At 41.9% G+C, this 13,146-nt stretch overlaps 1 protein-coding gene across 2 annotated transcripts in view; it reads right to left on the bottom strand.

Annotated features, from left to right (window-relative positions):
* Positions 1-11,688, bottom strand: part of TOLLIP (toll interacting protein) — a 44,885-nt gene extending 33,197 nt beyond the window's left edge. The window contains exon 1 of one of the 2 annotated variants that reach the window (XM_020788741.3): positions 11,472-11,688. In XM_020788741.3, the coding sequence (XP_020644400.1) occupies positions 11,472-11,504 (33 nt within the window). In that variant the 5' untranslated portion in view covers positions 11,505-11,688. The remainder of the gene's footprint in view (positions 1-11,471) is intronic. The other variant, XM_020788742.3, reaches the window with a different exon arrangement.
* Between the last annotated feature and the right edge of the window lie 1,458 nt (positions 11,689-13,146).

Here is a 13,146-nt window from a genome sequence, read left to right on the forward strand (position 1 = left end):
TGCTTGAATTTTATTTTCCACGCCTGTCAAGACGTGACATGTTGTGTGTATAGAGTTCCGCCCTCCAAAAAATAATAAAATTAAGGGGGTGTAGAAAAATGCAATCCTGAAAACATACATTGTGCTTTAAAAATGAGATTTGAACAGCAGTTTACTAAAAGTCCTACACAATCAGCCAGCTCTCCAGACATTAACATTGCCTTGCAAAAGAATCTTTCATGGTTAACAGCTGAATGTGTAAACAAATGATAATAAATATTTTTTAATAAAATGAGGAGGAAAAACTACCCAGAGTCCTAAAGTGTGAACAGAACAAAGTAGTCCCTGACTTTGTCCACCAGCACTTTACACCAGTAGCATTTTGCCTACCTGATAAATTCTACTCAAGCAACTTACTATTCCAACAAATGCAGGAACCCATTTAGCAAAAATAATACTGTAGCTGTTTTCTGCTCTGGGGCAACATACCATCCTTGTAAATTATGAGGGTTATATTTTGCCGTAACATTAAAAGCAATAAAAATTTCTATTTAACATGTTTGACCATTTATACCAATGACTCCCAATCTTGGGTCTCCAGATGTTCTTGGACTAGAACTTCCAGAAGCCTTAACCACTAGCTGTACTGGTCAAGATTTTTGGGAGTTGTAATCCAAGAACATCTGGGGACCTAAAGCTGGAAACCACTGGTTTATAGAGATCAGTAACTTACTATACAAAGGAAATGTAAACAGTTGAGAGGAATATAAATACAGGGAGGTAAAGAGACACACACGTACAACACGTCATACCATGCACATCAAATACCAACAACATACGCTGATCAGCCACAACATTAAAACCAGGTAGGTAAAACTCCCAAAACAGAGAACTATGGTATATGTAGAAAAAAAATTCTTGCATGGATTAAAAAATAATGGTTTCAGGGATCCAATTATGCATTTTTTAAATAACCAGCAAAAGGGTTATATATATTAGAGCAAATGAAAAGGTTTTCTTGGGAGTCTATGAGGCTGTCATTAGGTTCATGCCCAATTTTGGGAGGTCCATGCTTGATATATTTCAATTGCAATTCCATTGTGACAATGGCTTTAAAAATGCTCCTGTTATTGAGAAAAATTATGGCAGCTGTGCTCAGCTAGTATGTCAACACACCAGGTCAGCCAAATAGTAACTCCCTGCAAGTACAGCTTAGTTGTTAAGCCCCAAAGTAGTCGCACATACTCTTGAGACAAGCATGGTGGTGTCCTCATAATATGTTAACTGGTTTGAAGGTCCAAACTTTTCACTTTGTTTATGTAAATATGCTTCTGAATCACATCACAGCCTCTGTACTTTAACTGTACTGGTTATATGACAACAACAACAAAAACCTTGGTCCTGCAGCAGCTTAAGTTTGTTCTTCCATACAAGTAAAAACACTATACATAAAATTCTGCTGTCAGAGGCTTCATGCGTTCAAATTTCTCTGTGCCACTGAAGTTATTACTCAACAGTTTTAACAGTGCAGGCAGCCTCAGAAAATGTACAATATTGTTCCAATACTGTCCAGTTCTTTTTTTAAAAAGTTTATTTCCTTAACTTTATACGTAAATTTCACAGCTTCCACTTGAACAACGGTTAATATTAAAATCTTTCTAGAAATAAAAGCTGACATTATCTTTCCATTGGCTGGGTTAGAACACTATAACAATCCGATAAAACAGGCAATAAAATGAGTCTCATGCTCCCTATTGGAATCTACAAGACGGCAGTTCGAAGTGATTTAAGCACTGAAACTTTTACAAGGATATCAACGAGTAACTCATAACCCATGTCACTCATCAAAAGACAGAACAGCTTATACGGGACTAGAAACAAACCTAAACAAACAAACCTAATTATAAATACCAGAGGTAGTAGCTGTAAAAACACAACAGTACCTCTAGAGTGTATAATCTTGGCTGAAAAATCCTTTCTAATTCTTACATTCAATATTGTGCACCAATGATTTGCACATTACAATTAGTTATTCACAAGACTTCTGATATGTAGCAGAAATAGAAACACACTTTCCTGGGGAAAACATATATATTCCGAACTAGCTGCCGCAACGGCACAGAGCCACCATCTTGCAACTGCAGCATGGTTCCTCAATGTTTGCTCCTCAATATCTTGTTTTCCCCTTTCTTCTATTGCCTAGATTGAGATAGGGCTCTCGTGAGATGGACAAAGTATTGGAGCCTCAGCTTCAGGATCTGTCCTTCCAGTGAGCACTCTGGAAGGTTGATTTCCTTCAAAATGGATAGGTTTGTTCTCTTTGCAGTCCAGAGGACTCTTAAGATGACCGCATCAATTCATCGGCGGTCAGTCTTCTTTATGATCCAGCTCTCACTTCCATACATCGCTACTGGAAAAACCATAGCTTTGACTATGTGGACCTTTGTCAGCAAGGTGATGTCTCTGCTTTGTCTCTAGGTTTGTCATTGCTTTCCTCCTCCTCCGAAGAAGGTGTCTTTTAATTTTGTGGCTACTGTCACCATCTGCAGTGATCATGGAGCCCAAGAAAGTCAAATCTGTCACTGCCTCCATATCTTCCCCTTCTACTTGCCAGGAGATGATGGGGCCAGTGCCATGATCATAGCTTTTTTTTTATGTTGAGCTCCATATCATTTTTTGCCCTCTCCTCTTTCATCCTCATTAGGAGGTTCTTTAATTCCACCTCATTTTCTGCCATCAGAGTGGTATCATCTGTATATGAGGTTGTTGATATTTCTTCTGGCAATCTTAATTCCGGTTTGGGATTCATCCTGTCCAGCTTTTCGCATGATGTATGCTGAATATGTTAAATAAACAGGGAGACAATAGACAGCCTTGCCGTACTCCTTTCCCAATTGTGAACCAATCAGTTGTTCCATATCCAGTTCTAACTGTTGCTGAGACTTTATTAGTCTCTCACACTGTTGTGGAGGAATTTTGGCCTACTCTTCTTTACAATGTTGCTTCAATTCATTGAGGTTTACAACATTTGTTCATGCACAACTCTCTCAGGGTCCCACCACAGCATTTCAAACAGGTTGAGGTTTGGACTTCAACTGCACCATTGTAACACCTTGATTCTTTTCTTTTTCAGCCATTCTGCTGTAGATTTTATGGTGTGTATTGTCTTATCTGGCCACATGTCTTAGCTCAGGGTGGTGAAAAACCAATGATTTTTTTAAAAAAAATCAAAGTGATTTAAATCATGACTTCAATTTTAAAATATCACTTTTATTTAAATCATCAAAAAAAATCAATGTTTAAACATTTAAATCAAATCCACTCTGCCTTAGATACATCCCAGCTGTTTTACTGTAACATGCTCTATGTGGGGCTGCCTCTGGAAAATGTTCAGAAACTTTGAGCAGATCAAAATACAATAGCCAGATTGCTAACTAGGGCTGGTCATAAAAGAGTACATGACACACACGTTACAGTACAGCCACAGGGTGCTGATCTATTTCTGGGCACAGAGTAAAGTGCTTGTTCTAACCTATAAAGCCCTAAATGGCTTCAGTTGAAGCTATCTCTTAGTTCCATTTCCTTCATAGGTACATTTGGTGGGGACACTGGATGGGGTCTTCTCTGTTGCTACTCCCAGACTTTGGAACTTCCTCCCACAAGAGGACAGGCTGGCCTTATCCTTTCTATCCTTTCATAAGCAGGCAAAGACCTTTCTCTTCAGGAAAGCTTCCTCTGAGTGACTGAATGCTTGAGTTGGGTTTTAAATGGATGGTTGTACTGTACCTTACTGCCTTGAATTTTTTAATGTTGCTTTGTTAACCATCTCTTAGTATGGTATCTGTTTGATCCTTTTTAGCATTTATAGATTTACTCTTTTTAGCTTTAAATATTGTATTCTCGAAGGCTTTAAATATTGTCTTTAGATTATGCGAGTCATCTTGGGTCCTTTTTATGGAGAACAGTAGGGAAAATATTTTAAATAAATAATTTCAAATAAAATAATTAAATGTTTCTACACCATTTGGGCTTTGTTCTCATTTACCCCCCATCTGAAGGATTAAAGAGAGAAAAAAATGCTTGCACTGAGTGAGCAATGGAGAACCTTCTGACCACATGGGAATTTCAATATATTTGGTCTTAGCAGAAGGGTTAGGGTTAGCAGAAGGGTGACAGTCAAATAATTTTTGCTTCCTGAATTCATTGAGAATGCTTACAGGCCTCACACCATGGGGCTATCATAAGAACAATCAGAATATGCCACTTCTCAGCCTCATGCCATCAATATTTTATATAAACGAACTAAATAACACAATATGTTTATGACATTTTGGTGTCAGGTCAAAACCTTCCTGTTGCAGAAGATATTTAATTGAAATAAACATCAACTGTGGGTCCTGATGGCAATTTTTAGAGCATTTTATTTTAATTGTATTTTAATTATATTAATCTTTTTATCATTTTTACTGCATTTAAATTGTTGTAAGCCACCCAGAGACCTTTGGGTAGTGTGGGCAGCAAATTAATTAAATTAAATTAAATTAAATTAAATTAAATTAAATTAAATTAAATTAAATTGAAAGAAAGAAAGAAAGAAAGAAAGAAATATAAAGAAATATAAAGAAATGTAAATCTTCAAAAGCATGAAATGTATGACAGCCAGCTGTCATTTTCTCAATACGACCATTCCCTTTCTGCCCTCCCAAAATGGATTCACACAGATATATTTCCAATAGTGGGTAACTTCTTGTGGTTACCTGGAAGTAAGGATTGATCTGCATTTGTTTTTGAAAGCATTCAGCACGCACAGAAAATTTCTATGACACATTATAAAGTCGCAGCTGTCTCATGTTACAGACAACGTGCTTTACTGCCACTGGCAAACTTGGCTGAATTGAAGAAAAATTCCAATCTGGCCATCTATGCCTCCCACCTCCAGAAAAGCTGGGCCACAACATCAGTGCCATCTGCCATTAAAAAACCAGCAGTACAGCCCCCAGCTGAGTTCCTGCTCATATCTAGGCATTGGCTTTTGTATTTCTTACACTGCAACTCCCAAAATTCATTGAGTTGTCCCAGCCAGAATTCTAGTAGCTAGAACCAATAAATCTAAGTCCATAAAGGAGTTTTCCAGCACTCACAGATGGCCCTCAGTAAGTGAACATCTGCCTGTGAAAAAGGGGGAAATGGCTAGGTGCAGCTAAATTCCAGAGGTGCCACAAGGAATCATGGAACTTTAAGTTTTTGAGAGGCACCCTTTACAGAGCTTAATGAGCAGAGACTACCAGTCCCATAATCACTTGTGGCACCGCTGGAGCTTAGCCAATGGTTGTTCCTGTCTCTTACCAAAGTCCATGTGTGAATGCTGAAAAACTCCTCTATGGACTTACATTTCTTGACTACAGTTCTCAGAATTCTGCCCGGAGAAATTCCCAGAGAATTCTAGGGGTTGCAGTGAAAAAAATATGGAAGTCCAATACTTAGTTATTTCTTTAGTCAACTCAACACCTTACGGAAATCTTTACACAGATCAAATACTTTTTGGTTTCCTACTGCCAATTAATCTGAATTAAACTTTTCATAGTTATGTACAAAGATGGACTTTATGTCTTCAAACAGGTGACCAAAAAATGAAAAATGCTGTATTTGTTGTATTTTTTGTTTGTTCAGTGGAGTTCCAGTCGAACAATTTAAAATCCTAAAAGATGAGACTGTTAAGGTGCTACACTCAATATGCCAGCAAGTTTGGAAAACTCAGCAGTGGCCAGAGGATTGGAAAAGATCAGTCTACATCCCAATCCCAAAGAAAGGCATTGCCAAAGAATGCTCCAACTACCATACAATTGCACTCATTTCACACGCTAGCAAGGTTATGCTCAAAATCCTACAAGGTAGGTTTCAGCAGTATGTGGACCGAGAACTCTCAGAAATTCAAGCTGGATTTCGATGCGGCAGAGGAACTAGAGACCAAATTGCTAACATGTGCTGGATTATGGAGAAAGCCAGAGTTCCAGAAAAACATCTACTTCTGCTTCATTGACTATGCAAAAGCCTTTGAGTGTGTGGACCACAACAAACTATGGCAAGTCATGAAAGAAATAGTTGTGCCTCACCACCTTATCTATCTCCCGAGAAATCTCTATGTGGGACAGAAAGCAACAGTGAGAGAACTAGATATAGAACAACTGATTGGTTCAAAATTGGGAAAGGAGTACGACAAGGCTGTATATTGACTCTCTGTTTATTTAACTTATATTCAGAATACATCATGCGAAAAGCTGGACTGGATGAATCCCGAATCAGAATTAATATTGCCGGGAGAAATTATCAACAGCCTCAGATATGCAGATGATACCACTCTGATGGCAGAAAGTAAGGAGGAATTAAAGAACTTCTTAATGAGGGTGAAAGAGGAGAGGGCAAAAAATGGTATGGAGCTCAACATCAAAAAAACTAAGATCATGGCCACTGGCCTCATCACCTCCTGGCAAATAGAAGGGGAAGATATGGAGGCAGTGACAGATTTTACTTTCTTGGGCTCCATGATCATTGCAGATGGGGACAGCAGCCACGAAATTAAAAGACGCCTGCTTCTTGGAAGGAAAGCAATGACAAACCTAGACACCATCTTAAAAAACAAAGTTCTGAAGCAACGTTTTCTCCAGTAGTGTTGTATGGAAGTGAGAGCTGGACCATAAAGAAGACTGACAGCCAAAGAATTGATGCTTTTGAATTGTGGTGCTGGAGGAGATTCGAGAGTGCTCTGGACTGCAAAGAGAACAAAGCTATCCATTTTGAAGGAAATCAACCCTGAGTGCTCACTCAGGACCCATCCTGAAATTGATGCTCTAATACTTTGGCCATCTCAGGAGAAGAGAAGACTCCCTGGAAAAGTCCCTGATGTTGGGAAAGAGTGAAGGCAAGAGGAGAAGGGGACGACAGAGGATGTGATGGTTGGGCAGTGTCACCGAAGCTACCAACATGAATTTGACCCAACTCTGGGAGGCAGTGGAAGACAGGTGGGCCTGGCGTGCTCTGGTCCGTGGGTTCACTCAGAGTCAGACACGACTGAACAACTTGTGTCAAACATACATATTCTGGGGTTAGGGGGGCAATGTTTTGTTTGCTTCTGTGTGAACGTGTGGGCCAGAAACAGTAGACTTCATGACTGTGAATATATGACACAAGGTTGTTTGAATGGTTGTTGCTGCTTACTGTCTGTTGCCGTTATTTTTGGCTACTTTGGTGAGTGTGTCTCAGTGTGCCGGTGCCTGCCCATGACTGGCTGCTTCCTTGCCTTATTTTCATTGTGTTGTCCAGACTCACAGGATCTTTGTTATCTAAATTGATTGCTAAGCAAGCAAAGTATTTTTGCTTTGTGTATAGGACAGTAGCAGCGGTAGGGTATCCAGGCTGAAAGGGCACATTTGTGTGGCCTCTGGTGGTGATGGGTACTGGGAATGGTCACTGCTAGAGGCTTCAACCTATGGTCAAGTATGCTGTGCCTCTGATATTGGTGAAACCCATCCTAACTATGAGACAAAGAAACTCTGCACTTTTTCTAGAAAGTTGTAGGAAGATCACTGGACACTTCTCATGTGGCGTGAAGACCAATCACTTGCTGACTATAAAGTATATAGACTTAGAGGTGTCTTGGAGCACTACCTTGTCAGTGATGTTGGCACCAAGTAGAAATAGAGTTACGACATGCTGGAGCACTTGGTGGCTCCAAAATGTAAGAACTATTTTTTAAAAAAAATTACATGCACATCTTTTAAGTTCATATAAGCAAGTCTGATTGAATTCAATAGGATTTACTTCCTTGTAAGGCTCAGGACTAGGGACGTGCTGGTGCTGGAGGTTAAACCACAGAAGCCTCTGTGCTGCAAGATCAGAAGACCAGCCGTCATAAGATCAAATCCACGCGATGGACTGCACTCCCGTCTCTTGTCCCAGCTCCTGCCAACCTAGCAGTTTGAAAGCATGTAAAAATGTGAGTAGATAAATAGGTACCACTTCAGAGGGAAGGTAATGGCATTCCATGTCTAGTCGTGCTAGCCATGTGACCACAGAAATTACCTTCGGATAAACGCTGGCTCTACGGCTTGGAAACGGGGATGAGCACCACGCCCTAGAGTCGGGCACAACTGGACTAGATGTCACAGGGAACCTTTACCTTTACCTAAGGCTCAGGACTTTAAAAGCATCTTAAAAATCAGAGACATTACCTTGCCAACAAAAGTCCGCATAGTCAAAGCTATGGTTTTTCCTGTCGTGATGTATGGAAGTGAGAGCTGGACCATAAAGAAAGCTGACCGCGGAAGAATTGATGCTTTTGATTTGTGGTGCTGGAGGAGGCTCTTGAGAGTCCCCTGGACTGCAAGGAGAACAAACCTATCAATTCTAAAGGAAATCAACCCTGAATGCTCACTGGAAGGACAGATCCTGAAGCTGAAGCTCCAATACTTTGGCCATCTCATGAGAAGAGAAGACTCCTTGGAAAAGAACTTGATGTTAGGAAAGTGTGAAGGCAAGAGGAGAAGGGGACGACAGAGGATGAGATGGCTGGACAGTGTTATCAAAGCAATCAACATGAATTTGACACAACTCTGGGAGACAGTGGAAGATAGGAGGACCTGGCGTGCTCTGGTCCATGGGGTCACGAAGAGTCGGACACGACTAAACAACTAAACGACAAAGGCTCAGGACTGCAGTCTGAATCATGTAGAATAGAGGCAGGCAATGTGACACATTCCAGATTGCCTGCCTTCCATAATTCATGCTTGCTGGGGTTTATGTGATTGTCCACAACTTTTTAACGTTTTGAACAACTCCTATGTTTCTTATAAGGTCCCATGTTTCCTAGACGAACTATTGCCCAAACAGTGGAAGAAGAGTGGTGAAGCACTTTAACAGTATCACTTACTATATTTGTTTGCACACACTATATTCAAGGGGACTTTACTTCTAGAATCACTCAACTGGCAAATTTGACTTCTGCCAATTGAAAGAGAGAACCAGAAAGACAACACGTAAATTTAAAAAAAAATTGAGACGTGACCAAAATAACACTGATGATATTTTGAAGTTTCAAAAACAGAAACTGTTCGGCATCCTCATACTTGCAAGTTTATTTTAAATACAGATATCCCCAAGGAGAAAATACTGGGTACGGGGGTAAACTGTAAGCATAGCACTTTAGCATCCTCCAGTGGCTATTTGATTGCACTGCAAGTTTAGAAAGTGCTTTCCCGAAATTTAAGAGGAACTAGTAACTGATACATTTAAATCAAAAGGGTCATTTAAGATGTTTATCTACTTTTTAAAGTAGCTCTCAATACTTCTTGAGCTATTACTTTTCAAAATAAATGGCATCCCAAAACCACTGCATTGATCATTGCCTGAATTGTTTAAAAAATTAAGGACAACGCAAAGAAGCAAATTAGATGTATAGCATGAAAACACAATTTCAGAAACACAGAAAAAACTAGGGAGATTTTTTTAAAAAAATCAGTTTAACTTTGTTTCTTCTTAGATAGCTCAATGAGTCAGGTCTCTGGCTGTGAATCCAGCAGTTGGGAGTTCAGTTCCCCACTGTGCATGCCAGAACCAGCCTATATGGACATGGGCAAGCTGCACAATCCCAAGATGCCCCCAGAAGGAAAAAAGAGTAAATCATTTTGCGTTCCCTCTACTGAGAAAACCCTGAAAGAATTGACTTGACAGCACACAATAGTAATTAATTAATGCCTTTAGAGGCAAAATTGCCCAAACAGTAACCAATATGAAAAACAAAAAATGTTCAAGGCTAAGGGCTGATACTTAAACTACATTATGTAGAGACCCATGACAAAGAAACACAATTCAAACAAATACCCCAAACAAGGCTTTAAAATTCCAAGAGCCTTTAACCAGATCTTAGTGGCAGGATGAAAAAGTTACAAAGCATTTCTCACCCAAACACATGTTAATGTATATATTATATATGTTCTGTGTGAACCTGCTCACTAATTACATGCACTTTCCACTAGGTACACACCACCAGATGTTGCCTAGTCAGCTACTGAAGAAAGGTCCTCTTCTACAATAGTGCCCTGAGGTAGGATTGTTCTTCCCAAGCAGCTCCGCCTGGCATTTTATTCATAATCCTATATGTGCCAGGACAATACTTTTTTTGAAAAAAATCTGTTTCCAACTATTCAGGCTTTACTATTGTTCCATGTGAGTTTCAGTGCTTCTTATTTTAATTCTATTTATTATAGCTCTATTACTTCTCATCATTTAAATAATCATAGTTTGTTCCATTTGACCTACACACATCTCCTTTATTTTTATTTTCACACAGAAACAAGTATGTGATATATCTGAGAGTGTGCTGACCAGCCTTCCAAAACTGGAAGTGTTCCGGATATTTTGGATGACAATTCCCAATAGCTCTGGTCAGGAAGAGAATGAAAAAAAAAATGGTAACTGTATTTCAAAGTTGTTTGTGAGAACCAGGTTGGCTGTAGACAGCAGAACACAGATCCAGTTTTTATGCCAAAGCCAGTTTCAATACAATTGTATACAGTTTCTTTCCTATGCACCAAAATCTATGGGCAGCAATCTATTGACATCACTAGGCCCAACAAAGTAACCACTGTTTGTTCAAAATGTACCCTGCACAGAGACTCAACCCTGAGGATTGCCACAGCAATCTGAGAAAGCGCTGGACACGTCTGAACAGGCATACAGCCAACACCTTGTCCAATCGCCATAGCAGGCTCTGCAACTGGGAGCTCCTAGCATGTTCATACTGAAAAGCACAACAGTCCATGTGTCCTTCTATACAAATACTATACCCCTAGGTGTACAAGTCAGTAACGCTAGGCTAGCATATGGAGCTTCCCTTTGGGATGCTTCTCTTTGCTAAAACAGCCTGCGGGTACAATTGGGAACTTCTCACCCTTTCTGACAGTTTAACAAAAACGGGGCCCTTCCGTCATTCACTCGCACGTGACACAGCTGCATCGAAGGGTCAAGGCCATTAAAAGAAAGGGAAGAAAGCAATCCTGATGCCAAAGTGAGCTGGCTAAGCCGTTCTCCGCTATGGGGCTTTCCCCCCCCCTCCCTTTGGCTCTGCCCGCCGCCCCAGGTCTCACTTGACGCGCTCAAGGCTGAGGGAAAACCGCGCAGGAGGATGACATGACAGATCTTGGCCGCGGCTGCCTCTCGCACGGAGAACAGCGGGCAGTAAGAGACACATGGCCGGTCCCTCCCCTGCCCCCTCCTCGAGGACGAGAACATGAGGGAAGAAGAAGATACATCATCCGACCCCCATCCACGAAGCCCCTGGCCTAAGCCCCCCGAAAACGAAGGGGCAGGGGCGTCAGTCCAAGGCACACCCTGCCCGAAGGGCTCCGTATGAGAAGCACCTCCGGTCCCCTCTCGGGCCGGGCGGTGGGGCAGCGAAGAGGAGGCGTCCTCTATCGTAACAGGGGGCCAGTACTTACCGGGCCTCGCTGAGTGCTAACTGTGGTCGCCATGGCACCTCCCTCGGGCTGGTCGGTCGGCGTCGCCCTCCTTCCGCCTCTGAACCTTCCTGGGTCCAACGCTGCGGGGTCAGCTGATTCCCCTTGCCTTACCGTCTAGCCACGCCCCTCCGTGGGTCACCGCTATTTGCCACTGCGCGTGCGCCGCAGAACCCCTTCTCTGCGGCCGCCGCGCGAACCGCTATGTAGCCACGCGCATGCGCCAAATTAGAGGGCTCCGCTGGTGGGGTATCGCGGCCTTTCACGTCTCACCGTCGTCCTTTTAGAGCGAGAAGGGGGGGTGTCTATGTTACACACCTGTATGGACAAATACTGCTCTGTGGGTTGTCACAGGGACTGGACTAAACAATAAGAACAGACTAGGAGGCCAACAGGGTTGGACCTTTTTTAAAGGATTCGGGTCTTTTGCCGTTATTGACGTCATTACGCCCAAGAAAGTAATCACTCTTCGCTCATAACAATCTCTTCACCGGGTTCGCGAGCGGTTGGCTGGTGGGTGGGCTGTATATGACGCAGCCACCTGCTTGGTGACTTCTGATTGGATGATTGTACAGTCGTGGGCGTGGCTGCGTCGTTATTTATTTATCTTGACACTGACGCGAGACGCGAAGGAGCGTCAAGTTTTCAATTGCTGAGTTTTCTCAGAGGTTTCTTCAGGGGTTTCGCCTTTTCTCGGGTTGTCTCTGCAGCGTTTTAAAATCTTTTTCTGCGTCCAGGAGATGAGGCAGGCGCTTGGCCGGGAAAACGTTGTCCTGACAATTTCTCTTTCGAACATCTCCAGTCGCCCACTGTCCTATTTTTCTGTTGGCTTACGTACAATACCCAGAGCCTGCAGACTTCCTTTTTCGGGCAGCTATTCTTCGATGGGGCGTGGGATTCTGCGAATCTAATTCCAAGCAGTAGCTTTTCCAAGGTCCACAAACACGTGCTTGCTACTTTGCTACTTGCTTTTACGGGGATTTTAATAAAGTTTTGGAGGGATGTGGTTCACCGTTTCCACCCCACCCTTCCCCGTGAATTTGCACGGACAACGAGAGATTTGAGAGAGTTGAATCGGGGACTCCCGAGTTCCTATTTTGACACTATCTGCTAGGTACACCATGTTGGCTCTCTGTTGTTGTTACAGTGGGGTCTTGACTTAAGAACGGCTTGAGTTAAGAACATTTTGACTTAAGAACCACTCTCATAGGAAAATATTGACTTAAGTACTTAGATTTGAGTTAAGAACTGAAAAAACCCACGTGGGAGGCAGGCAAAGTGCAAAATTTGAATTTTCAGTTAACTGTTGGCCAGTGAAAAGGGGTGCCTGTCTGCTTCCTCACTCCTCCCAGCGTTTCGAGAGTGGATTGGGAGTCTTCAGACTGCCTGGTACTGCCTGGACTGTATTTTCCCTGCCTTCCCTGAACCTTTCTTGACCTAAGAAAAAAAGAAACAAAATATCCCCCTCTAGTGGTCGAAGGCAGAATAGCAGCTTCCCATTAGTTTCTATGGACGGAAAAGAGCAGATACGGATCAAATGGTTTTCAATGCATTCCTATGGGAAATGCAGATTTGACCTGAGAACTTTTTGACTTGAGAACCGCCTTCCAATATGGATTAAGTTCTCAAGTCAAGACCCCACTGTACATGTCGTTGC

Source organism: Pogona vitticeps, chromosome 1, assembly GCF_051106095.1.
Source record: "Pogona vitticeps strain Pit_001003342236 chromosome 1, PviZW2.1, whole genome shotgun sequence".
Lineage (NCBI taxonomy): Eukaryota > Metazoa > Chordata > Lepidosauria > Squamata > Agamidae > Pogona > Pogona vitticeps.